This window comes from Pseudophryne corroboree, chromosome 11 (genome assembly GCF_028390025.1).
Source record: "Pseudophryne corroboree isolate aPseCor3 chromosome 11, aPseCor3.hap2, whole genome shotgun sequence".
NCBI classification, from domain to species: Eukaryota; Metazoa; Chordata; class Amphibia; order Anura; family Myobatrachidae; genus Pseudophryne; species Pseudophryne corroboree.
In genome coordinates this window covers 183,235,807-183,260,558 of record NC_086454.1, presented here as the reverse complement: position 1 = coordinate 183,260,558, position 24,752 = coordinate 183,235,807, and the positions used below count along the sequence as shown (strand labels likewise).

The window sequence follows — 24,752 nt, the reverse complement described above, 5'->3', positions numbered from 1 at the left end:
CCCTACAGAGGAATTCCAGCTGGGCCGTTTCCTTCACTTCCTACAGTCGGGAGTGACTTTGGGCCTAAAATTGGGGTCCACTAAGGTCCAGATTTCGGCCCTATCCATTTTCTTTCAAAAAGAACTAGCTTCTCTACCTGAAGTTCAGACGTCTGTAAAGGGAGGGCTGCATATTCAGCCCCCGTTTGTGCCTCCAGGGCACCTTGGGATCTTAACGTGGTGTTGAGTTTCCTGAAATCACACTGGTTTGAGCCACTTAAAACCGTGGAGTTAAAATCTCACGTGGACGGTGGTCATGCTATTAGCCTTGGCTTCGGCTAGGCGTGTGTCAGAATTGGCGGCTTGGTCACATAAAAGCCCCTATTTGGTTTTCCATATGGACAGGGCAGAATTGCAGACTCGTCCGCAATTTCTGCCAAATGTGGTGTCATCTTTTCATATGAACCAACCTATTGTGGTGCCTGTGGCTACTCGTGACTTGGAGGATTCCGAGTTACTGGATGTAGTCAGGGCTTTGAAGGTTTATGTAGCCAGAACGGCTAGAGTCAGGAAAACTGACTCGCTGTTTATCCTGTATGCGTCCAACAAGCTGGGTGCTCCTGCTTCAAAGCAAACTATTGCTCGCTGGATCTGTAACACGATCCAGCAGGCTCATTCTGCGGCTGGCTTGCCGCTTCCAAAATCAGTAAAAGCCCACTCCACAAGGAAGGTGGGCTCTTCTTGGGCGGCTGCCCGAGGGGTCTCGGCATTACAGCTTTGCCGAGCGGCTACTTGGTCAGGTTCATACACCTTTGCAAAGTTCTACAAGTTTGATACCCTGGCTGAGGAGGACCTTGTGTTTGCTCATTCGGTGCTGCAGAGTCATCCGCACTCTCCCGCCCGTTTGGGAGCTTTGGTATAATCCCCATGGTCCTTACGGAGTCCCCAGCATCCACTAGGACGTTAGAGAAAATAAGATTTTACTTACCGGTAAATCTATTTCTCGTAGTCCGTAGTGGATGCTGGGCGCCCGTCCCAAGTGCGGACTTCTTCTGCAATACTTGTATATAGTTATTGCTTAAATAAGGATTATGTTATGGTTGCATCAGGTTTGTCTGATGCTCTGTTGTTGTTCATACTGTTAACTGGGTAAGTTTATCACGAGTTATACGGTGTGATTGGTGTGGCTGGTATCAGTCTTACCCTGGATTCCAAAATCCTTTCCTTGTACTGTCAGCTCTTCCGGACACAGTTTCCTTAACTGAGGTCTGGAGGAGGGACATAGAGGGAGGAGCCAGTGCACACCAGTATTCCTAATTCTTTCTTAAAGTGCCCTGTCTCCTGCGGAGCCCGTCTATTCCTCATGGTCCTTACGGAGTCCCCAGCATCCACTACGGACTACGAGAAATAGATTTACCGGTAAGTAAAATCTTATTTTTGTTACTAAAATGGTGAGAGAAGTTTATGGGAGTCTTAATTTAAAGGAACATCTTAACCTGTGTGTGTTTACTAAAAGGGATGCTAGTTTTTGAAGGGGTTGATGCTGTTTTTTAGGGCCCCACAGTGACCAGTGCTCACATTATGAAAGTGGGATCCAGCACTGCTGGGTTTCCCTTTTATAGTGTGACTGTCTGAGCGCAGGTTAGTGTCCAAGGTGACTGCATGCTGATCCTCTTCTTTCTTTAGCAAGAGCCAGTAATGGGGGGATTCTATTTCTTAAAACAATGAAATATGCCCAACCCATGTCATCATTATTAAGTTCTTCCCTAGCATTTTGACCAGCTTTAAAAAAACAAAAGCTTTGCATATTTGATATGCGTATCATTGTTCTTAGTTTCGGTGTTGAACTTTACATATTGACATTAATAAACCTCAGCAAACACCAACAAACAATAAAATAAATATTGCAGGAGCACAGGAATTAGAGACTTTTAGGCGAAGTCACATTGGGGATATTTCTGAAAGCTATTTTACAAGCAACTAGGGAAAAAAAAAATAAGGTGTTTCCCCTCAGCAACCAATTACACTCCAGTGGATCTATTAGAAAAGGAAAACATCTGCTTGCTGTGAGCAGCACCACATGTATTGAATGTACAGTTTCAGTAGATAAATAAAGGCGAGCACTAATTTAGTGCCATTATCCGGCATTCTTTTGCAGAAAACCAGTAAGTATTTTTTAAGCATTCAAAAGTGTTTTCATCCATCCAATATAAAACATATGATAAACATGTTCAAACAGCATATACATTTTTTATGAAGTCATTAAGACAGAAAAAAATTAAAGTATTATTAAACCGTCAAACAGAAATATTTCCTATACTAAATGTAAAATGCATTATTTTTCATAAAACACCATCTACAGTACTAGCTGCCAAATATCTGGTTAAAATATGAAAGATTTGAGGAAAGTGTAAAATCAGCGGTGGCGCCGGATTCCAGGAATTTATATTCCTTTTGTTCTGAATTCGGCGTCAGGAATACAACGGAGTTACTTTTACTTTCTTGTAATCTCTGCCTGCTAAATGCAACGCAGAGAGAAGTATCAGATTGTTCTATGTCCAAGACACAACTGTTGGTACTTCTACCACCATGGCACTGCTTCCTGTGCTACCATGGTGGTTTAAGACATAATCACTCTCTATTCTATGATTCTTGTGTCTTGGAGAACCACACCCCACACACTAACATTGTTCTAAAAAATAGAACCTTTGCCCCTTATGTATTTTCCTTTTTCCTGACAGAACTACAGTATGTACTTTGGCTGACATAGACTTATAATAGGAACTTTGGACAAATTATGGACCCTACAGCAATAATGTAAAAAGTGAAACACGCCACCACCGAGTAACTTTACCGCTTTTACTTAAACACGGTTCCTGAAAAAAATATGCCTTTCTTTTAAAGCATTTTTCCAGTTCTCTATCCAAAAGGATCCTTAAGTGGAGCTCCTTCTTCTAAAGCACAGGTTCTCAAACTCGGTCCTCAAATCCCACACAGTGCATGTTTTGCAGGTCTCCTCACAGAATCACAAGTGAAATAATTAGCTCCACCTGTGGATGTTTTAAAATGTGTCAGTTAGTAATTAATACACCTGTGCACCTGCGGGGTTACCTGCAAAACATGCATTGTGTGAGTTTGAGAACCTGTGTACTAAAGGAATAGTTGACAGACCGCCCACAGTGCCATCAATTTTAGGCATTAATGTCCAGTTTAAAGCTTTTTTATCGATAAGGGTAACATAGCATTAAGGAGCCCATTTATCAATGAACAATATGCGGTCTGTGCGCAATATTAGCACCCAGGATTGCATTGCAATATACGATCTTATCAGCTAAATGTATTAATGAGCAACTGCAGGGACAGGGTCTCCAAAAGGAGCCTGCCCCTGCGATGTGCTCAGTGAGCTGCCACGAAATCTGCACATGCGCAATCAGCAAGACCGTACTGCACAGCAGCCACTTTCAGGAATGGTTCCAGGGGAACCCTCTGCCCGGCCAGCAACGTGTAAGCCATAGACATCTTTGCAATCCCATTCTGTAATAATGAGCTCTTTAACCACTTTATGTACTATAAACCCTCTGGTTTTATTATGTTGATTCCTATAAAGTGGATCTTAGGAAGCATCTGAAGCGGAGGTATCTGTTTGAAATTGTTCACATTTAATACTTCAGTGATGCGACTCAGGACTGACCTCTTAAGCATACTAGTGACTTTACCAGCATGCTTCCCATACTAGAATATCAGGATGATGTGAAGCCGCTTCCTTGCATTATATATTACCTGGAACAGCTATACTTACTATTTTGCATTAACAAAAAAAAAGTAGAGCTGTTTCAGGTATCCGCTCCTTTCTTCTAGCTCTCCCGAAGTAGCGTTGCAGGTGCCATAAGGCAAAGGGAACATTAGTTAGAAGACTTAAAATAATAAACACTACACTGCAATATACAGGGGCAGATTTATTAAGCCTGGTGAAGTGATAAAGTGGAAGGTGATAAAGCACCAGCCAGTCAGCTCCTAACTGTCATTTTTCAAACCCAGCCTATGACATGGAAGTTAGGAGCTGATTGGCTGATACTTTATCACCTTCTACTTTATTACTTCACCCGGCTTAATAAATCTGCCCCACAGTCCCGTGCCACACTCAGATATAGAACATACAAGAACAGAAGGAAAGTATATACCTACCAGGGGCCGTTCTTTTATTTGTCTCTACTCAGCTGACGAAGGAATGAACTTATTGGTGGCTGGTTTACATACAGTGAAAAGGAATACTGCTACAATTGTTTTGCTTATCATAATGGCTAACTGATATTTTGGAAAATATAACGGTCGCTCTGAGAAGCTCTTTAACAAATATTAGTAGACTGGTTTACCTATAAACAGATATTTGGTGGGCTAAAATAATATTTACTTACTGCAGCCTATTCAATTTATTAGATAGTAGTGAAGTAAAGGCGTACATCCGTAATCTTTATGGCTGCTAAGAATAGTGTATAGCAGACAGGTTAACTTAATGCCTCAGACAGCCCTAAAAATAAGATTTTACTTTTCGGTAAATCTATTTCTCGTAGTCCGTAGTGGATGCTGGGGACTCCGTAAGGACCATGGGGAATAGACGGGCTCCGCAGGAGACATGGGCACTTTAAGAAAGAATTTAGATTCTGGTGTGCTCTGGCTCCTCCCTCTATGTCCCTCCTCCAGACCTCAGTTAGAGAAACTGTGCCCGGAAGAGCTGACAGTACAAGGAAAGGATTTTGGAAATCCAGGGCAAGACTCATACCAGCCACACCAATCACACCGTATAACTTGTGATAAACTTACCCAGTCAACAGTATGAACAACAACAGAGCATCAGTTCAACCCTGATGCAACAATAACATAGCCCTTATTGCAGCAATAACTATATACAAGTATTGCAGAAGAAGTCCGCACTTGGGACGGGCGCCCAGCATCCACTACGTACTACGAGAAATAGATTTACCGGTAAGTAAAATCTTATTTTCTCTAACGTCCTAGTGGATGCTGGGGACTCCGTAAGGACCATGGGGATTATACCAAAGCTCCCAAAGGGGCGGGAGAGTGCGGATGACTCTGCAGCACCGAATGAGCAAACACAAGGTCCTCCTCAGCCAGGGTATCAAACTTGTAGAACTTTGCAAAAGTGTTTGAACCTGACCAAGTAGCCGCTCGGCACAGCTGTAATGCCGAGATCCCTCGGGCAGCCGCCCAAGAAGAGCCCACCTTCCTAGTGGAATGGGCCTTAACTGATTTTGGCAGCGGCAATCCAGCCGCAGAATGAGCCTGCTGAATCGTCTTACAGAACCAGCGAGCAATAGTTTGCTTTGAAGCAGGAGCACCAAGCTTGTTGGAAGCATACAGGATAAACAAAGATTCTGTTTTCCTGACCCTAGCCGTTCTGGCTTCATAAACCTTCAAAGCCCTGACCACATCAAGTAACTCGGAATCCTCCAAGTCAGTAGTAGCCACAGGCACCATAATAGGTTGGTTTATATGAAAGGATGAAACCACTTTCGGCAGGAATTGTGGACGGGTCCGCAATTCTGCTCTATCCGCATGGAAAACCAGATAGGGGCTTTTACGTGACAAAGCTGCTAATTCTGACACACGCCTAGCCGAAGCCAATGCTAGTAGCATGACCACCTTCCATGTGAGATATTTAAATTCCACCGTTTTGAGTGGTTCAAACCAGTGGGATTTCAGGAAACTCAACACCACGTTAAGATCCCAAGGTGCCACCGGTGGCACAAAAGGAGGCTAAATACGCAGCACTCCCTTCACAAACGTCTGAACTTCTGGTAGAGAAGCCAGCTCTTTTTGAAAGAAAATGGATAGGGCCGAAATCTGGACCTTAATGGAACCCAATTTTAGGCCCAAAGTCACTCCTGACTGTAGGAAGTGAAGGAAACGGCCCAGCTGGAATTCCTCCGTAGGAGCATTCCTGGCCTCGCACCAAGCAACATATTTTCGCCATATACAGTGATAATGTTGAGCTGTCACGTCCTTCCTAGCCTTTATCAGCGTAGGAATGACCTCATCTGGAATGCCTTTTTCCGCTAGGATCCGGCGCTCAATCCCCATGCCGTCAAACGCAGCTGCGGTAAGTCTTGGAACAGACAGGGCCCTTGTTGCAACAAGTCCTGTCTTAGAGGAAGAGGCCACGGGCCCTCTGTGAGCATTTCTTGCAGATCTGGATACCAAGTCCTTCTTGGCCAATCCGGAACAATGAGTATTGTTCTCACTCCTCTTTTTCTTCTGATTCTCAACACCTTGGGTATCAGAGGAAGAAATACATAGACCGATTGGAACACCCACCGTGTCACCAGGGCGTCTACAGCTATCGCCTGGGGGTCTCTTGACCTGGCGCAATACCTCTGTAGTTTCTTGTTGAGGTGGGATGCCATCATGTCCACCTGTGTAAGTTCCCACCGACTTGCAAGCTGTGCGAAGACTTCTTGATGAAGTCCCCACTCCCCCGGGTGGAGGTCGTGCCTGCTGAGGAAGTCTGCTTTCCAGTTGTCTACCCCCAGGATGAACACTGCTGACAGTGCGCTTACATGATTCTCCGCCCAGCGAAGAATTCTGGTGGCTTCCGCCATCGCCACCCTGTCGGTTTACATAAGCCACAGCGGTGATGTTATCTGACTGAATCAGAACTGGTTGACCGCGAAGCAGGGCCCCTGCTTGACGTAGGGCGTTGTAAATGGCCCTTAGTTCCAGGATGTTGATGTGAAGGCAAGTCTCCTGACTTGACCACAGACCTTGGAAATTTCTTCCCTGTGCGACTGCTCCCCACCCTCGGAGGCTTGCAACCGTGGTCATCAGGACCCAGTCCTGAATGCCGAATCTGCGGCCCTCGAGAAGGTGAGCACTCTGCAGCCACCACAGGAGACACACCCTGGCCCTGGGGGATAGGGTGATTAACAGATGCATCTGAAGATGTGATCCGGACCATTTGTCCAGCAAGTCCCATTGAAAGGTCCTCGCATGGAACCTGCCGAAGGGAATGGCCTCGTACGATGCCACCATCTTTCCTAGGACTCGAGTGCAGTGATACACTGACACCTGTTTTGGTTTTAATAGGTCCCTGACCAGTGTCATGAGTTCCTGAACCTTCTCTATCGGGAGATAAACCCTTTTCTGGCCTGTGTCCAGAATCATGCCCAGGAAGGGCAGATGAGTCGTAGGAACCAACTGCGACTTTGGAATATTCATAATCCAGCCGTGTTGCCGTAACACTTCCAGAGAACGTGCTACGCTGATCAGCAACTGCTCTCTTAATCTCGCTTTTATGAGGAGATCGTCCAAGTATGGGATAATTGTGACCCCTTGCTTCCGCAGGAGTACCATAATTTCCGCCATTACCGTGGTAAATATTCTCGGAGCCGTGGAGAGACCAAACGGCAACGTCTGAAATTGGTAATGACAATCCTGTACCACAAACCTGAGGTACGCCTGATGAGGTGGATAAATGGGGACATGAAGGTATGCATCCTTTATGTCCAGAGACACCATAAAATCCCCCCCAGGGGGATTGCAATGACCGCTCTCAGCGATTCTATCTTGAACCGGAACCTTTTTAGGTACACGTTCAGGGATTTTAAATTCAATATGGGTCTGACAGAACTGTCCGGTTTCGGTACCACAAACATGGTCGAATAATAACCCTTTCCTTGTTGAAGGAGGGGAACCTTGACCACCACCTGTTGAAGATACAATTTGTGAATTGCAGTTAACACTATATCCCCCTCTAAGGGGGAAGCTGGCAGGGCCGACTTGAGGTATCGGTGAGGGGGCATCTCTTCGAATTCCAGCATATTTCCCTGAGACACAACATCTATTGCCCAGGGATCCAACTGTGAGTGAACCCACTTGTGGCTGAAATTTCGGAGACGCGCCCCCACCGGGCCTAGCTCCGCCTGTGGAGCCCCAGCGTCATGCAGTGGATTTAGTGGAAGCCGGGGAGGACTTCTGTTCCTGGGAACTAGCTGTGTTGTGCAGCTTCTTTCCTCTGCCCCTGCCTCTGGCAAGAAAGGACGCACCTCGGACTTTCTTGTTTTTCTGTGATCGAAAGGACTGCATTTGGTAATACAATGCTTTCTTAGGTTGTGAGGAAACATGGCAAAACATTTGACTTCCCAGCCGTAGCTGTGGAGACCAGGTCCGAGAGACCCTCCCCAAACAATTCCTCACCCTTGTAAGGTAAAACCTCCATGTGCCTTTTTGAGTCGGCATCACCTGTCCATTGCCGAGTCCACAGGACCCTTCTGGCAGAAATCGACATAGCATTTATTTTAGAACCTAGTAGGCTAATGTCTCTCTGAGCATCTCTCATATAAAGGACAGTGTCTTTAATATGCCCTAGGGTCATTAATATAGTATCCTTGTCTAAGGTATCAAGTTCCTCAGATTAGGTATCCATCCAAGCTGCTACAGCACTACACACCCAAGCCGACGCGATTGCCGGCCTCAGTAAGGAACCTGAATGTGTATAAATGGACTTCAGGGTAACCTCCTGTTTGCGATCCGCAGCATCTTTGAGTGTAGCCGTATCCTGTGATGGCAGGGCTACCTTCTTGGATAAGCGTGTCAAAGCTTTGTCCACCCTAGGGGAGGATTCCCAGCGTAACCTGTCCGCTGGCGGGAAAGGATACGCCATAAGAATCTTTTTGGAAATCTGCAGTTTTTTATCTGGAGATTCCCAAGCCTTTTCACATAACTCATTGAGCTCGTGTGAGGGGGGAAAAGTTACCTGCGGCTTTTTTCCCCCATACATATGAACCCTCCTGTCAGGGACTGGGGTTTCCTCTGTGATGTGCAACACATCCTTAATAGCTATAATCATATAACGGATGGATTTAGCCAATTTTGGCTGTAACTTTGCATCATCGTAATCGACACTGGAGTCAGAATCCATGTCGGTATCCGTGTCAATAATTTGGGATAGTGGGCACTTCTGAGACCCTGTCGGCCTCTGCGACATAGGATCAGGCATGGGTTGGGACCCTGACTGTCCTGAGGTTTCAGCTTTGTCTAACCTTTTATGCAAGGAATTAACATTATCATTTAAAAACCTTCCACATATCCATCCAGTCAGGTGTCGGCGGAGACACCACATTAATTTGCTCCCGCTCTGCTTCCACATAGCCTTCCTCATCAGACATGTCGACACAAGCGTACCGACACACCACACACACAGGGAATGCCCTTTTTGAAGACAGTTCCCCCACAAGGCCCTTTGGTGAGACAGAGAGAGAGTATGCCAGCACACACCCCAGCGCTATATAACCCAGGAATAACACAGTAACTTAATGTATTTGTGTTTTTATCGCCTAATTATGTGCCCCCCCTCTCTTTTTACCCTTTTTCTACCGTGATCAGCAGGGGAGAGCCTGGGGAGCTTCTTCTCAGCGGAGCTGTGAAGAAAAAATGGCGCTGGTGAGTGCTGAGGGAGAAGCCCCGCCCCCTCGACGGCGGGCTTCTGTCCCGCTAAAATACATATCTTTTTGGCGGGGGCTCATACATATATACAGTGCCCAACTGTATATATGCTTACTTTTACCAACAGAGGTCCATATGCTGCCCAGGGCCAGGCCCCCTGCGCCCTGCACCCTTACAGTGACCAGAGTATGTGAGGTGTGTATGGAGCAATGGCGCACAGCTGCAGTGCTGTGCGTTAACGCATGCTTCTCATACTCACCCGGCTTCTGTCTTCCGGCTCTGCGAGGGGGACGGTGGCGCGGCTCTGGGATCCTGTGTACGATCCCTCTGGAGCTAATGGTGTCCAGTAGCCTAAGAAGCAGGACCTATCTTCAGAGAGTAGGGCTGCTTCTCTCCCCTCTGTCCCACGATGCAGGGAGTCTGTTGCCAGCAGAGCTCCCTGAAAATAAAAAACCTTACAAAATACTTTCTTACAGCAAGCTCGTCCGGGCACAGATTCAAACTGAGGTCTGGAGGAGGGACATAGAGGGAGGAGCCAGAGCACACCAGAATCTAAATTCTTTCTTAAAGTGCCCATGTCTCCTGCGGAGCCCGTCTATTCCCCATGGTCCTTACGGAGTCCCCAGCATCCACTAGGACGTTAGAGAAACTAAGGGTAAATACTGCCCTTGTATATTGCCGTCTTCATACTGTAGTGAAACATCACGTATACAATTTTGCCCTTAAAGATGAAAATATGCCCTCCTCACTGATCAAGTGCAGGGTGCTAGAATGAATACTAAGGGGTATATTTACTAAAGTGTGGGTTTTCAAAAGTGGAGATGTTAACCATAGCAACCAATCAGATGCTACCTATTTATCTAGCACCTTCTAGAAGATAATGACTAGAATCTGATTGGTTGCTATCGGCAAAATCTCCACTTCTAAAAACCTGCACTGTAGTAATATACCCCTAGGTACTTCCATAACAAAAACATAGTTTGAGGTTCACATATACAGGGAAAGCAGAATCTACTGGGTATATTTCTTGGATGACACACTAACAGAAAGATTCACAGGCTCAAAAGGTAATTCCATCTCCAGGCAATCTTGAATGAATCCATGGTGACAACCAAACCAGGTACCACCTTTCTCCCAGAAAGTTTGGGACGTTTTTCTTCCAACCATAGTTATAATCGTTTGCATGGCCACTGAACCATTCTTTGGTGGATGCCCCACGATAAAGAAGAACACAGTGCAGCATAAGGAAAGCAAGACAAAACAGGAAGCCAACAACACAGGTATCAGCCACAAAGGCAAAAATAAAGGTTGATGCAGTCACTTGGCCTATAAAACAATGAAAACAGTAGAGTTTTAGTAATTGTCAGATGAAGAAGATTAACCGTAAGATTTAACTGGTTCATAAAACAAACAAACAAACAAAAACAGCAGTGAGCTAGAAGAATATTATAGGGGTATACATTTTAACAGCTTCATAGGACAATTATACAAATGTAGATGTAAACACTAGCATACACACATACAAAGAATGGTGGAGAATGAATGGGGGTTGAACTCACCATTTTTATAAAAGTATTTCAAATAGCACTTTTAACTTGTGCTATGCCAGATTTGTTCTGGAGACAAGTGCTCAACAATGTCAGTCTTTTAATACATTATTATTTTATGTGGCAAGTTTTAGCAATCAATGGCCCTGAAACAAAGTCCCGGCCCCCAGAGGTGCAAGGAGCCAGAAAATAATTATTATGTTCACTGTTGCATAGACACAGCCCTTTAATGAGCTCCAATAAAGTAAGAGATTGGTCTCTGACCTTACAATAATAACTGGATCCTGGTGTGTCGACCCTTTTACAAATAATGAATGTGTGAGTATCTATTGGTAGAGTTTGTACTGCATACTCTCTGGTCTGATAAACACATAATTGAATGTATGCCTTATTATTATAAAGCAGCATTTCACTGGTCCACTAGAATGGACAGATAATATTTCATCTTACATCAACAATGTAATACATTAGGTTAGGATCATTAATATCTGTAAACGTGTTTACCTATCCATAGAAACGTAAAGAGAAGAAAGTTTAACACCAGCTAGAATTTTTCAACCTTTAAATGAGCACTTTGCAACGGATGTTTGCTACCTTTTTGGTTTGTGTAACTGTGCATGTGCCCAGTTTAAAATGATGGTGTGTATGTGTATATGGTAACTGTTGTAACGGACCAAAACATCCAAAAGAAAATGTAATTACTGTACATGTTGTACGTTACAAGCAGTACGATGGTTCAGAAACAACAATATTGGTGTGTTGAATCATAAAAAATAAAAACCAGTATGACGGATATAAACATAAAGAAAATAAGATTTTACTTACCGATAAATCTATTTCTCGTAGTCCGTAGTGGATGCTGGGACTCCGTCAGGACCATGGGGATTAGCGGCTCCGCAAGAGACAGGGCACAAAAATAAAAGCTTTAGGACTAGGTGGTGTGCACTGGCTCCTCCCCCTATGACCCTCCTCCAAGCCTCAGTTAGGATACTGTGCCCGGACGAGCGTACACAATAAGGAAGGATTTTGAATCCCGGGTAAGACTCATACCAGCCACACCAATCACACCGTACAACTTGTGATCTGAACCCAGTTAACAGTATGACAAACGTAGGAGCCTCTGAACAGACGGCTCACAACAATAACAACCCGATTTTTTTGTAACAATAACTATGTACAAGCACTGCAGACAATCCGCACTTGGGATGGGCGCCCAGCATCCACTACGGACTACGAGAAATAGATTTATCGGTAAGTAAAATCTTATTTTCTCTGACGTCCTAGTGGATGCTGGGACTCCGTCAGGACCATGGGGATTATACCAAAGCTCCCAAACGGGCGGGAGAGTGCGGATGACTCTGCAGCACCGAATGAGAGAACTCCAGGTCCTCTTTAGCCAGGGTATCAAATTTGTAGAATTTTACAAACGTGTTCTCCCCCGACCACGTAGCTGCTCGGCAGAGTTGTAATGCCGAGACCCCTCGGGCAGCCGCCCAAGATGAGCCCACCTTCCTTGTGGAATGGGCCTTGATAGATTTAGGCTGTGGCAGGCCTGCCACAGAATATGCAAGTTGAATTGTGCTACAAATCCAACAAGCAATCGTCTGCTTAGAAGCAGGAGCACCCAGCTTGTTGGGTGCATACAGTATAAACAGCGAGTCAGATTTTCTGACTCCAGCCGTCCTTGAAATATATATTTTCAATGCCCTGACAACGTCCAGCAACTTGGAATCCTCCAAATCGCTAGTAGCCGCAGGCACCACAATAGGCTGGTTCAGGTGAAACGCTGAAACCACCTTAGGCAGAAACTGAGGACGCGTCCGCAGTTCTGCCCTGTCCGAATGGAAAATCAGATATGGGCTTTTATACGATAAAGCCGCCAATTCTGACACTCTCCTGGCTGAAGCCAGGGCCAGTAGCATGGTTACTTTCCATGTAAGATATTTCAAATCCACCGATTTGAGTGGCTCAAACCAATGGGATTTGAGAAAATCCAAAACTACATTAAGATCCCACGGAGCCACTGGGGGCACAACCGGGGGCTGTATACGTAGTACTCCTTTTACAAAAGTCTGGACTTCAGGAACTGAAGCCAATTCTTTCTGGAAGAAAATCGACAGGGCCGAAATTTGAACCTTAATGGACCCTAATTTGAGGCCCATAGACAATCCTGTTTGCAGGAAATGTAGGAATCGACCCAGTTGAAATTCCTCCGTCGGGGCCTTCCTGGCCTCACACCACGCAACATATTTTCTCCAAATACGGTGATAATGTTGTGCAGTCACCTCCTTCCTGGCTTTTACCAGGGTAGGGATGACCTCTTCCGGAATGCCTTTTTCCCTTAGAATTCGGCGTTCAACCGCCATGCCGTCAAACGCAGCCGCGGTAAGTCTTGGAATAGACACGGTCCCTGCTGAAGCAGGTCCCGTCTTAGAGGTAGAGGCCACGGATCTTCCGTGAGCATCTCCTGAAGTTCCGGGTACCAAGTTCTTCTTGGCCAATCCGGAGCCACGAGTATCGTTCTTACTCCCCTTTGCCGTATAATTCTCAGTACTTTTGGTATGAGAGGCAGAGGAGGAAACACATACACTGACTGGAACACCCACGGTGTTACCAGAGCGTCCACAGCTATTGCCTGAGGGTCTCTTGACCTGGCGCAATACCTGTCCAGTTTTTAGTTGAGGCGGGACGCCATCATATCCACCTTTGGTTTTTCCCAACGGTTCACAATCATGTGGAAGACTTCTGGATGAAGTCCCCACTCTCCCGGGTGTAGATCGTGTCTGCTGAGGAAGTCCGCTTCCCAGTTGTCCACTCCCGGAATGAACACTGCTGACAGTGCTATCACATGATCTTCCGCCCAGCGAAGAATCCTTGCAGCTTCTGCCATTGCCCTCCTGCTTCTTGTGCCGCCCTGTCTGTTTACGTGGGCGACTGCCGTGATGTTGTCCGACTGGATCAACACCGGCTGACCCTGAAGCAGGGGTTTTGCCAGGCTTAGAGCATTGTAAATCGCTCTTAGCTCCAGTATATTTATGTGAAGAGACATCTCCAGGCTTGACCACACTCCCTGGAAGTTTTTTCCCTTTGTGACCGCTCCCCAGCCTCTCAGACTGGCATCCGTGGTCACCAGGACCCAGTCCTGTATGCCGAATCTGCGGCCCTCTAACAGATGAGCACTCTGCAACCACCACAGAAGAGACACCCTTGTCCGTGGAGACAAAGTTATCCGCTGATGCATCTGCAGATGCGATCCGGACCATTTGTCCAGCAGATCCCACTGAAAAGTTCGTGCGTGGAATCTGCCGAATGGAATCGCTTCGTAAGAAGCCACCATTTTTCCCAGGACTCTTGTGCATTGATGCACAGACACTTTTCCTGGTTTTAGGAGGTTCCTGACAAGTTCGGATAACTCCCTGGCTTTCTCCTCCGGAAGAAACACCTTTTTCTGAACCGTGTCCAGAATCATTCCCAGGAACAGCAGACTGTGTCGTCGGGAACAATGAGGATTTTGGAATATTCAGAATCACCCGTGCTGTGCTAGCACTACTTGGTTAGAGTGCTACTACGACCTCCAACTGTTCTCTGGACCTTGCCTCTTATCCAAGGAGGGATTACGTCCATTTTTCTTTCGCAGAGAATCATCATTTCGGCCATTACCTTGGTAAAGACCCGAGGGTGCCGTGGACAATCCAAAACGGCAAGCGTCTGAAACTGATAGTGACAGTTTGCTACCACGAACCTGAGGTACCCTTGAGTGAGAAGGGCCAAATTGGGACATGGCAGGTAAGTATCCTGATGTCCAGGGACACCATATAGTCCCCTTCTTCCAGGATTCGCTATCACTGCTCTGAGTGACTCCATCTTGACTTTGAACTTTTGTATGTAGTTCAAAGATTTCAGATTTAGAATTGGTCTTACCGAGCCTTCCTGCTTCGGTACCACAAATAGTGTGGAATAATACCCCTTTCCTTGTTGTAGGAGGGGTACCTTTGACTATCACCTGCTGAGAATACAGCTTGTGAATTGCTTTCCAATACTCGTCTCCCCTGTCGGAGGGAGACGTTGGCAAGCAGACTTAGGAACCTGCGAGGGGGAACGTCTCGAATTTCAATCCTGTACCCTGAGATACTACCTGCTAGGATCCAGGGGTCCACCTGTGAGTGAGCCCACTGTGCGCTGAAATTCTTGAGTCGACCCCCCACCGCCCCTGAGTCCGCTTGTAAACTTGTAAAGCCCCAACGTCATGCTGAGGGCTTTGCAGAAGCCGGGGAGGGCTTCTGCTCCTGGGAGGGAGCTGCTTGGTGCACTCTCTTACCCTTTCCTTTGCCTCGGGGCAGATATGACTGTCCTTTTGCCCGCTTGTTCTTATAGGAACGAAAGGACTGCGGCTGAAAAGACGGTGTCTTTTTCTGTTGGGAGGGGACCTGAGGTAAAAAGGTGGATTTCCCGGCTGTTGCCGTTGCCACCAAATCCGATAGACCGACCCCAAATAATTCCTCCCCTTTATACGGCAATACTTCCATATGCCGTTTGGAATCCGCATCACCTGACCACTGTCGCGTCCATAAACTTCTTCTGGCAGATATGGACATCGCACTTACTCTCGATGCCAGAGTGCAAATATCCCTCTGAGCATCTCGCATATAAAGAAAAGCATCCTTTAAGTGCTCTATAGTCAATAAAATACTGTCCCTATCCAGGGTATCAATATTTTCAGTCAGGGAATCCGACCAAACCACCCCAGCACTGCACATCCATGCAGAGGCGATGGCTGGTCGCAGTATAACACCACTATGAGTGTATATACTTTTCAGGGTAGTTTCCAGCCTCCTATCAGCTGGATCCTTGAGGGCGGCCGTTTCAGGAGACGGTAACGCCACTTGTTTTGATAAGCGTGTGAGTGCCTTATCCACCCTAGGGGGTGTTTCCCAGCGCGCCCTAACCTCTGGCGGGAAAGGATATAATGCCAATAACTTCTTTGAAATTAGCAGTTTTCTATCGGGGTTAACCCACGCTTCATCACACACTTCATTCAATTCCTCTGATTCAGGAAAAACTACAGGTAGTTTTTTCAGACCCCACATAATACCCCTTTTTGTGGTACTTGCAGTATCAGAGATATGCAAAGCCTCCTTCATTGCCGTGATCATATAACGTGTGGCCCTACTGGAAAATACGTTTGTTTCTTCACCATCGACACTAGATTTGGTGTCCGTGTCTGGGTCTGTGTCGACCGACTGAGGTAAAGGGCGTTTTACAGCCCCTGACGGTGTCTGAGACGCCTGGACAGGTACTAACTGGTTTGCCGGCCGTCTCATGTCGTCAACTGATTTTTGTAACGTGCTGACATTATCACGTAATTCCATAAACAAAGCCATCCATTCCGGTGTCGACTCCCTAGGGGGTGACATCACCATTACCGGCAATTGCTCCGCCTCCACACCAACATCGTCCTCATACATGTCGACACACACGTACCGACACACAGCAGACACACAGGGAATGCTCTTATCGAAGACAGGACCCCACTAGCCCTTTGGGGAGACAGAGGGAGAGTTTGCCAGCACACACCCAAGCGCTATAAATATATAGGAACAACCCTACAGAAGTGTTGTTTCCTTTATAGCAGCTTAATATATCAATATCGCCAAAAAAGTGCCCCCCCTCTCTGTTTTTTTACCCTGTTTCTGTAGTGCAGTGCAGGGGAGAGTCCTGGGAGCCTTCCTCGCAGCGGAGCTGTGCAGGAAAATGGCGCTGTGTGCTGAGGAGATAGGCCCCGCCCCCTAATTCGGCGGGCTCTTCTCCCGGTGTTTGTGAGACCTGGCAGGGGTTAAATACATCCATATAGCCCCAGGGGCTATATGTGATGTATTTTTAGCCAGAACAAGGTATTATCATTGCTGCCCAGGGCGCCCCCCCCCCAGCGCCCTGCACCCTCAGTGACCGCTGGTGTGAAGTGTGCTGACAACAATGGCGCACAGCTGCAGTGCTGTGCGCTACCTCATGAAGACTGAAAAGTCTTCTGCCGCCGGTTTCTGGACCTCTTCACTTTTCGGCATCTGCAAGGGGGTCGGCGGCGCGGCTCCGGGACCGGACTCCATGGCTGGGCCTGTGTTCGATCCCTCTGGAGCTAATGGTGTCCAGTAGCCTAAGAAGCCAATCCATCCTGCACGCAGGTGAGTTCACTTCTTCTCCCCTAAGTCCCTCGTTGCAGTGAGCCTGTTGCCAGCAGGACTCACTGAAAATAAAAAACCTAATAACTTTTTCTAAGCAGCTCTTTAGGAGAGCAACCTAGATTGCACCCTGCTCGGACGGGCACAAAAACCTAACTGAGGCTTGGAGGAGGGTCATAGGGGGAGGAGCCAGTGCACACCACCTAGTCCTAAAGCTTTTATTTTTGTGCCCTGTCTCCTGCGGAGCCGCTAATCCCCATGGTCCTGACGGAGTCCCAGCATCCACTAGGACGTCAGAGAAATAGACCTACTGTAATTCACAAATGATGAATGATGCCAGTTAAATAATCTGTAATAGTTACCTATGATCAACATCATCCACGGCATGATAAGCAGAAAGAAGCTGTGAAGACTGAAACCCTCATGCATCAAGTCTACAAAAATTTCAGCATTAAGAATGGTGGCAAGAAGTAGAGCAAGTAACCCATGAAGTAATGCACACAGGAAGTATCGATAGTTTGAGTAACCCACGCATTTTCCAAGTAAAGTGCAGTGGTGGTCACGTCGAAGAACACACACGTTGCAATCATAGCAGTGGTGGCACCTTGGAGGAATGTGTGTCTGACAGGTGTAACAGTACCTAAAATAAAGAGATGGAGTAATCATGCCAGTACCTAACGAAGAGCACACCAAATTATAATACCACTACTACTACTACAAATGTAACTTTAGTACCAATTCACAGAAACGTTGTAGTAGAGGACCAAAATATTTTCAATTATACAAGTGGCAAATGGTTACAGCTTAAACCTAAAGTATAACCAAAACATACAAGTTGGATACATATTAAGGGGCATATTCAATTAAAGTCGCATACTCTGCGATGAAGGATCCGAAACTACACTACTCAATAGCGGGCCGTTTCCCCTCCCATTTCAACCATTAGTTTCCGCCCTCTCTTATAGGCGAAAATGAATCGTCGAAAACGGCCCGTTTCGACAGCAGCGGGGTCAAAAACACATGGATTCCGCTCATCCATGTGTTTTCGACAGGGCGGAAGAACGGCACTTCAATTGAATATTAAAGTGTCGGAAAGTTCTGATTATCAGCGGAAAGTGCAGTCTTTCCGCCCTGTCGGAACTTCCCACCATAATTGAATACTCCCCAAAGTGGTATTTCCAACATATGTGTAAAAAAACAACCAAAAACAGAGCGATGTTGTACAATGAGCGGGAAAGTGTTACCAAATGTAATACAGAACAGTTCATATAATACACACAGCACATTGCAATTAATTTACTTGAATGTCGGGGCACAAGCAGCAAGAGCAATAATAAACTGTAGCATAATTGGAGGAAAGCTGATAATGACTGATTTGGCACTGGGTGTGCTACACTGGTGTGTATTGTGTGATTGGCGGTCAGCATACCGACGCTGGCATCCCGGCAGCAGAATGCCAGCAAAAGAGGGGGAGGGGCAAGTGCAACAAGCACCTTGTGGGCTCGCTGCGCATGCTACGGGTTCTATTCCCACTTGTGGACACCCATGAGTGGGAATAGTCCCTGTTGGTCGGTATGCCACCAGGATTGCGAGGGTGCAGGATGTAAGGGGAGGTAAAGTGACCGGCGGTCACATAACTACATCCTGAGCTGCACATAAAAAAGCTTCAATTGTAATAAAAGAATAGTGTTAAACATGAAACACAGGTGTATACTCGGAACAAAGCACACATTATACTCACAACCAGCCTTGACCAGTGCTGCCATGCTCCAGGAAGACACCTTTGATGGTAGCATTACTTTGGACAAACTTTAACATGTTCCCCACTACATTAAACAAGAGGTACAATGTTAGCATCAGAAGAGGAAACTGTTCACTCCCTGAATTTGTGAGGATCAGATATAACATCTCCAGAGTTACAGAAGACACAAGAATACACGTAATGCACACAGGTAGCACTAGTGCAGGGTTCCAGCGGCTCCTCTGCATGATTTCACTCCTGTAAAACACAAATGAATATTATAAATCAGAAACCTCAGTAAATATTTGAAAACTTGTGTTCAAGTAACAATACGTAATGGTCTATATTTGTGTTACAGCAACTTATTCTTGTTAATCAGTGTAATTGCACACAAGTCTACACATGGGACAAATCCTACTTCACCCCAGAGCTTTCATCAAATTTTCATATACAGGTTGAGTATCCCTTATCCAAAATGCTTGGGACCAGAGAAATTTTGGATATGGTATTTTTCCGTATTTTGGAATAATTGCATACCATAATGAGATATCATGGTGATGGGACCTAAGTCTAAGCACAGAATGCATTTACACCTTATACATACAGCCTGAAGGTCATTTTAGCCAATATTTTTTATAACTTTGTGCATTAAACAAAGTGTGTGTACATTCACACAATTCATTTATGTTTCATATACACCTTATACACACAGCCTGAAGGTCATTTAATACAATATTTTTAATAACGTGTATTAAACAAAGTTTGTGTACATTGAGCCATCAAAAAACAAAGGTTTCACTATCTCACACTCACTCAAAAAGGTCCGTATTTCTGAATATTTGGATATGGGATACTCAACCTGTATATCTCTTTCATTAATGAGAGAAGACATTCAATGCCCTAGACCAGTGGTTCTAAAACTGTGGGGCAGATGTATTAACCTGGAGAAGGCATAAGGAAGTGATAAACCAGTGATATGTGCAAGGTGATAAACGAACCAGCCAATCGGCTCCAATATGTAAATTAACAGTTAGGAGCTGATTGGCTGGTTCGTTTATCACCTTGCACATATCACTGGTTTATTACTTCCTTATGCCTTCTCCAGGTTAATACATCTGCCCCTGTGTGCCTAGGCACCCTGGGGTGCCTCATGACACTTGCAGGGGTGCCTTGGATTGGTGGTCCTGGACCAATTCAAATTACTTATGGTCAATGTAACAGGCAAAACCAATGGTTGACAAATTATAAAATATGTGGACACACAGAAGCGAATCCTGTCCTTCACCACACAATTGATCCTAAGGATGACATATAAATACAATTTACTTAATTTAATATTTCTTTCTAAATTTCTCAATAAGAAACTTTTGGCCTTGGGAGGCCTAGAAAAACATTCTGATAGTCTAGGGCTCTGTGATTAAAAACAAAACAAAAAAAAACCTCTGCCCTAAAATATGAAATAGTAAGTTGCAGTAGTGAAACCATAAAGATCCAGCGTGAGCATGCCCTAATGCTGTACTCCAATAAAAAAAAATTCAAAAAGGTCACAAATTGTTGATTTTTTTAAATTAATTAATTAGGTGAATTAAAACAGGATTTTGGTACTCACCGTTAAATCCTTTTCTCCTAGTCCGTAGAGGATGCTGGGGACTCCAAAAGGACCATGGGGTATAGACGGGATCCGCAGGAGCTTGGGCACACTAAAAAGACTTAAAACTGGGTGTGAACTGGCTCCTCCCTCTATGCCCCTCCTCCAGACCTCAGTTATAGGAACTGTGCCCAGGAGAGACGGACAGTACAAGGTAAGATTTTTGTTTTAACTAAGGGCTACCAAACTACCAGCCCACACCATAAAAACATACCGTACAACCGGAATAACGCCAAACCAGATAACAGTATGCATAAAACTCCAGCAACCAGCTGCAACAAACCAATACACAACTCGTGTACAAACTAACTTAACCAGTAAGGAAACACACTGCAAGTAATAGTCCGCACTGGGACGGGCGCCCAGCATCCTCTACGGACTAGGAGAAAAGGATTTAACGGGGAGTACCAAAATCCTGTTTTCTCTTACGTCCTAAAGGATGCTGAGGACTCCAAAAGGACCATGGGGATTATACCAAAGCTCCAGAACGGGCGGGAGAGTGTGGACGACTCTGCAGCACCGACTGAGCAAACGCCAGGTCCTCATCGGCCAGGGTATCAAACTTATAGAACTTAGCAAAAGTGTTCGAACCCGACCAAGTAGCTGCTCGGCAAAGCTGTAGCGCCGAGACACCTCGGGCAGCCGCCCAAGATGAGCCCACTTTCCTGGTAGAATGGGCTTTAACCAATTTCGGCACCGGCAGTCCTACCGAAGAATGAGCCTGCTGGATCGTACTACAAATCCAGCGTGCAATAGTCTGTTTTGAAGCGGGATGACCAATCTTGTTGGCCGCATACAAAACAAACAACGCTTCAGTTTTCCTAGTAACAGCTGTCCTAGAAACATATATTTTTAACGCTCTTACAACATCCAGAGATTTTGGAATCGCCACCTCTTCCGTAGCTACCGGAACCACAATAGGTTGGTTAATGTGAAATGAAGAAACCACCTTCGGTAGAAATTGTTGACGAGTCCTCAATTCCGCCCTATCCGAATGAAAAATCAAGTACGGGCTCTTATGAGATAAAGGTTCAAACCAGGAAGACATGAGAAACCGTAAGACGACATCGAGGTCCCATGGAGCTACAGGAGGTACAAACGGCGGATTGATATGCATTACACCCTTCACAAAGGTCTGAACCTCTGGGAGGGTAGCTATCTCTTTTTAAAAGAAAATAGACAAAGCCGAAATTTGCACTTTGATGGAACCCAGTTTCAGGCCTGCATCTACGCCCACCTGTAAAAAGTGGAGAAAACGACCCAAGTGAAAATCCTCCGCAGGAGCCTTTTTAAGCTCACACCAGGAAACATACTTCCTCCAGATACGGTGATAGTGTTTCGCCGTAACCTCTTTCCTAGCCTTAATGAGAGTTGGAATGACTTCCCTGGAAATACCCTTACGAGCTAAGATCTGGCGCTCAACCTCCATGCCGTCAAACGCAGCAAGTCTGGAAACACGCATGGACCCTGCAACAACAGATCCTCTCTTAGAGGAAGCGGCCAAGGATCTTCCACCAGCAAGTCCTGAAGATCCGGGTACCAGGCCCTTCTTGGCCAGTCTGGAACGACGAGAATCGCCTGAACCCTTGCTCGACGAATGATCCCCAGCACCTTTGGAATGAGAGGAAGTGGAGGGAACACATACACCGACTGGAAGACCCACGGAGACACCAGGGCGTCCACTGCAGTGGCTTGGCTTGTGGGTCCCTTGACCTGGAACAATACCTCGGGAGCTTCTTGTTGAGCCGAGACGCCATCATGTCTATCAACGGATTTCCCCAGCGTCTTGTCACTTCTGTAAATACCTCTTGGTGCAGAGCCCACTCTCCCGGATGGAGGTCGTGTCTGCTGAGGAAATCCGCTTCCCAGTTGTCCACCCCTGGTAGGAAAACTGCTGACAGTGCGCTGACGTGTTGTTCCGCCCAGCGAAGGATCTTTGTGGCCTCCGCCATTGCCGCTCTGCTCCTCGTTCCGCCTTGCCGGTTTATATGGGCCACCTCTGTGATGTTGTCTGACTGTACCAGGACCGGTCGATCCTGAAGAAGACTTCTTGTTTGGATCAGGTCGTTGTAAATGGCTCTTAACTCGAGAATATTTATGTGGAGACAGGCTTCCTGGAGCGACCATTTTCCCTGGAAATTCTTCCTTGGGTGACTGCGCCCCAGCCCCGGAGACTTGCATCTGTCGTCAGAAGTACCCAATCCTGGATACCGAATCGGCGTCCCCCCAGGAGGTGATGAGCTTGTAGCCACCACAGGAGAGAAATTCTGGCTCTGGGAGATAGACTTATCTTCCGGTGAATGTGTAGATGAGATCCGGACCATTTGCTCAGCAAGTCCCACTGAAACACGCGGGCGTGAAATCTGCCAAATGGAATGGCTTGTACGCCGCAACCATCTTCCCCAGAACCAGAGTACAATAATGGATCGACACACTCGTTGGCTTCAGAAGTTCTCTGACCATCGTCTGCAGTTCCCGAGCCTTTTCTTCTGGAAGGAATACCGTCTGTAACTCCGTGTCCAGAATCATGCCCAGAAAAGGAAGCAGAGTGGTCGGAATCAACTGGGATTTCGGCAAATTGAGCACCCAACCGTGTTGTCGCAGAACCGATAGTGACAACTCTACACTTCTCAGCAACCGTTCCTCGGACCTCGCCTTTATCAGGAGATCGTCCAAGTACGGGATAATTGAAACCCCTTGTTTGCAAAGAAGAACCATCATTTCTGCCATGACCTTGGTGAAAATCCTCGGAGCCGTGGGAAAGCACAAACGGCTACGTCTGAAATTGGTAATGAGAATCCTGTATCGCAAACCTGAGGAAAGCCTGATGTGGAGGATATATCGGCACATGTAAGTAGGCATCCTTTATGTCGACTGACGCCATAAAATCTCCCCCCCCTCCAAGCTGGCAATCACCGCTCGAAGGGATTCCATCTTGAACTTGAAGACTTTCAAGTATGGATTGAGTGATTTTAGATTTAGAATTGGTCTGACCGAACCGTCCGGTTTCGGTACCACAAAGAGGCTCGAGTAGAACCCCTGCCCCCGCTGGGACGGAGGGACGGGAACAATGACCTTCTGTAGACACAATTTTTGAATCGCCGCCCGGACCACCTCCCTGTCCGGAAGAACCACTGGTAATGCCGAAATGAAGAACCGGTGAGGGGGCATCTCCTGAAACACCAGTTTGTATCCTTGAGACACGATTTCTAACACCCAAGGATCCAGGTCTGATTGAATCCAGACCTGGCTGAATACCTGAAGACGGCCTTCCACCGTTCCGGACTCCCCCAGGGAAGCCCCAGCGTCATGCGGTGGACTTGGTAGCAGCCGGGGAGGACTTCTGGTCCTGTGCGCCTGAGGCTGCAGGAAGTTTTCTTCCCCGTCCTCTATCCTTTGAGGCGAGGAAAGATGAACCTTTCCCACGCCTGTATTTATTGTGACGAAAGGACTGCATTTGGTGATGCGGTGTCTTTTTCTGTTGTGTGGGAACATAAGGAAGAAAAGAGGACTTACCCGCAGTCGCGGTCGAGACTAGGGCCGCCAGGCCGTCCCCAAACAAGACAGTACCTTTAAAGGGTAGAGCTTCCATAGACCTCTTGGAGTCGGCATCAGCATTCCATTGATGGATCCACAAGGCCATCCTGGCAGATATCGACATGGCATTGGTCCTTGATCCCAAGAGACAGACATCCCTTGCCGCGTCCTTTAGGTAATCCGCAGCGTCCTTAATATAACCGAGAGTTAGAAGGACATTATCTTTATCAAGAGTATCCATGTCACTAGCTAAATTCTCAGCCCATTTAGCAATAGCACTACTCACCCATACCGACGCCACAGCAGGTCTGAGCAATGCACCCGTATTAGCGAAAATGGACTTCAGACACGTCTCCAACTTGCGATCCGCCGGATCCTTGAGAGCTGCCGTGTCAGGAGATGGAAGCGCCACCTTCTTGGACAAACGGGATAGAGCTTTATCAACAGTTGGAGATGTCTCCCATTTTTCCCTGTCATCAGAGGGGAAAGGATACGCCATATAAATCCTCTTGGGAATCTGCCATTTCTTATCCGGCGACTCCCAAGCCTTTTCACAAAGAGTATTCATTTCATGAGAGGGGGGAAACTTCACCTCAGGTTTCTTTCCCTTGAACAAGCAAATCCTTGTTTCCTATACCGCAGGTTCATCAGATATCTGCAAAACA

At 46.4% G+C, this 24,752-nt stretch overlaps 1 protein-coding gene across 2 annotated transcripts in view; it reads right to left on the bottom strand.

Moving 5' to 3' along the window:
- Window positions 1-10,014: 10,014 nt before the first annotated feature.
- The window catches only part of ZDHHC24 (zinc finger DHHC-type containing 24), a 31,401-nt gene continuing 16,663 nt past the window's right edge, over window positions 10,015-24,752 (bottom strand). For both annotated transcript variants that reach the window (XM_063945142.1, XM_063945143.1), the window contains exons 2-4: window positions 18,903-19,160; window positions 17,524-17,801; window positions 10,015-10,764 (exon numbers count right to left, since the gene is read on the bottom strand). In XM_063945142.1, the coding sequence (XP_063801212.1) occupies window positions 10,499-10,764; window positions 17,524-17,801; window positions 18,903-19,160 (802 nt within the window). In that variant the 3' untranslated portion in view covers window positions 10,015-10,498. The remainder of the gene's footprint in view (window positions 10,765-17,523; window positions 17,802-18,902; window positions 19,161-24,752) is intronic.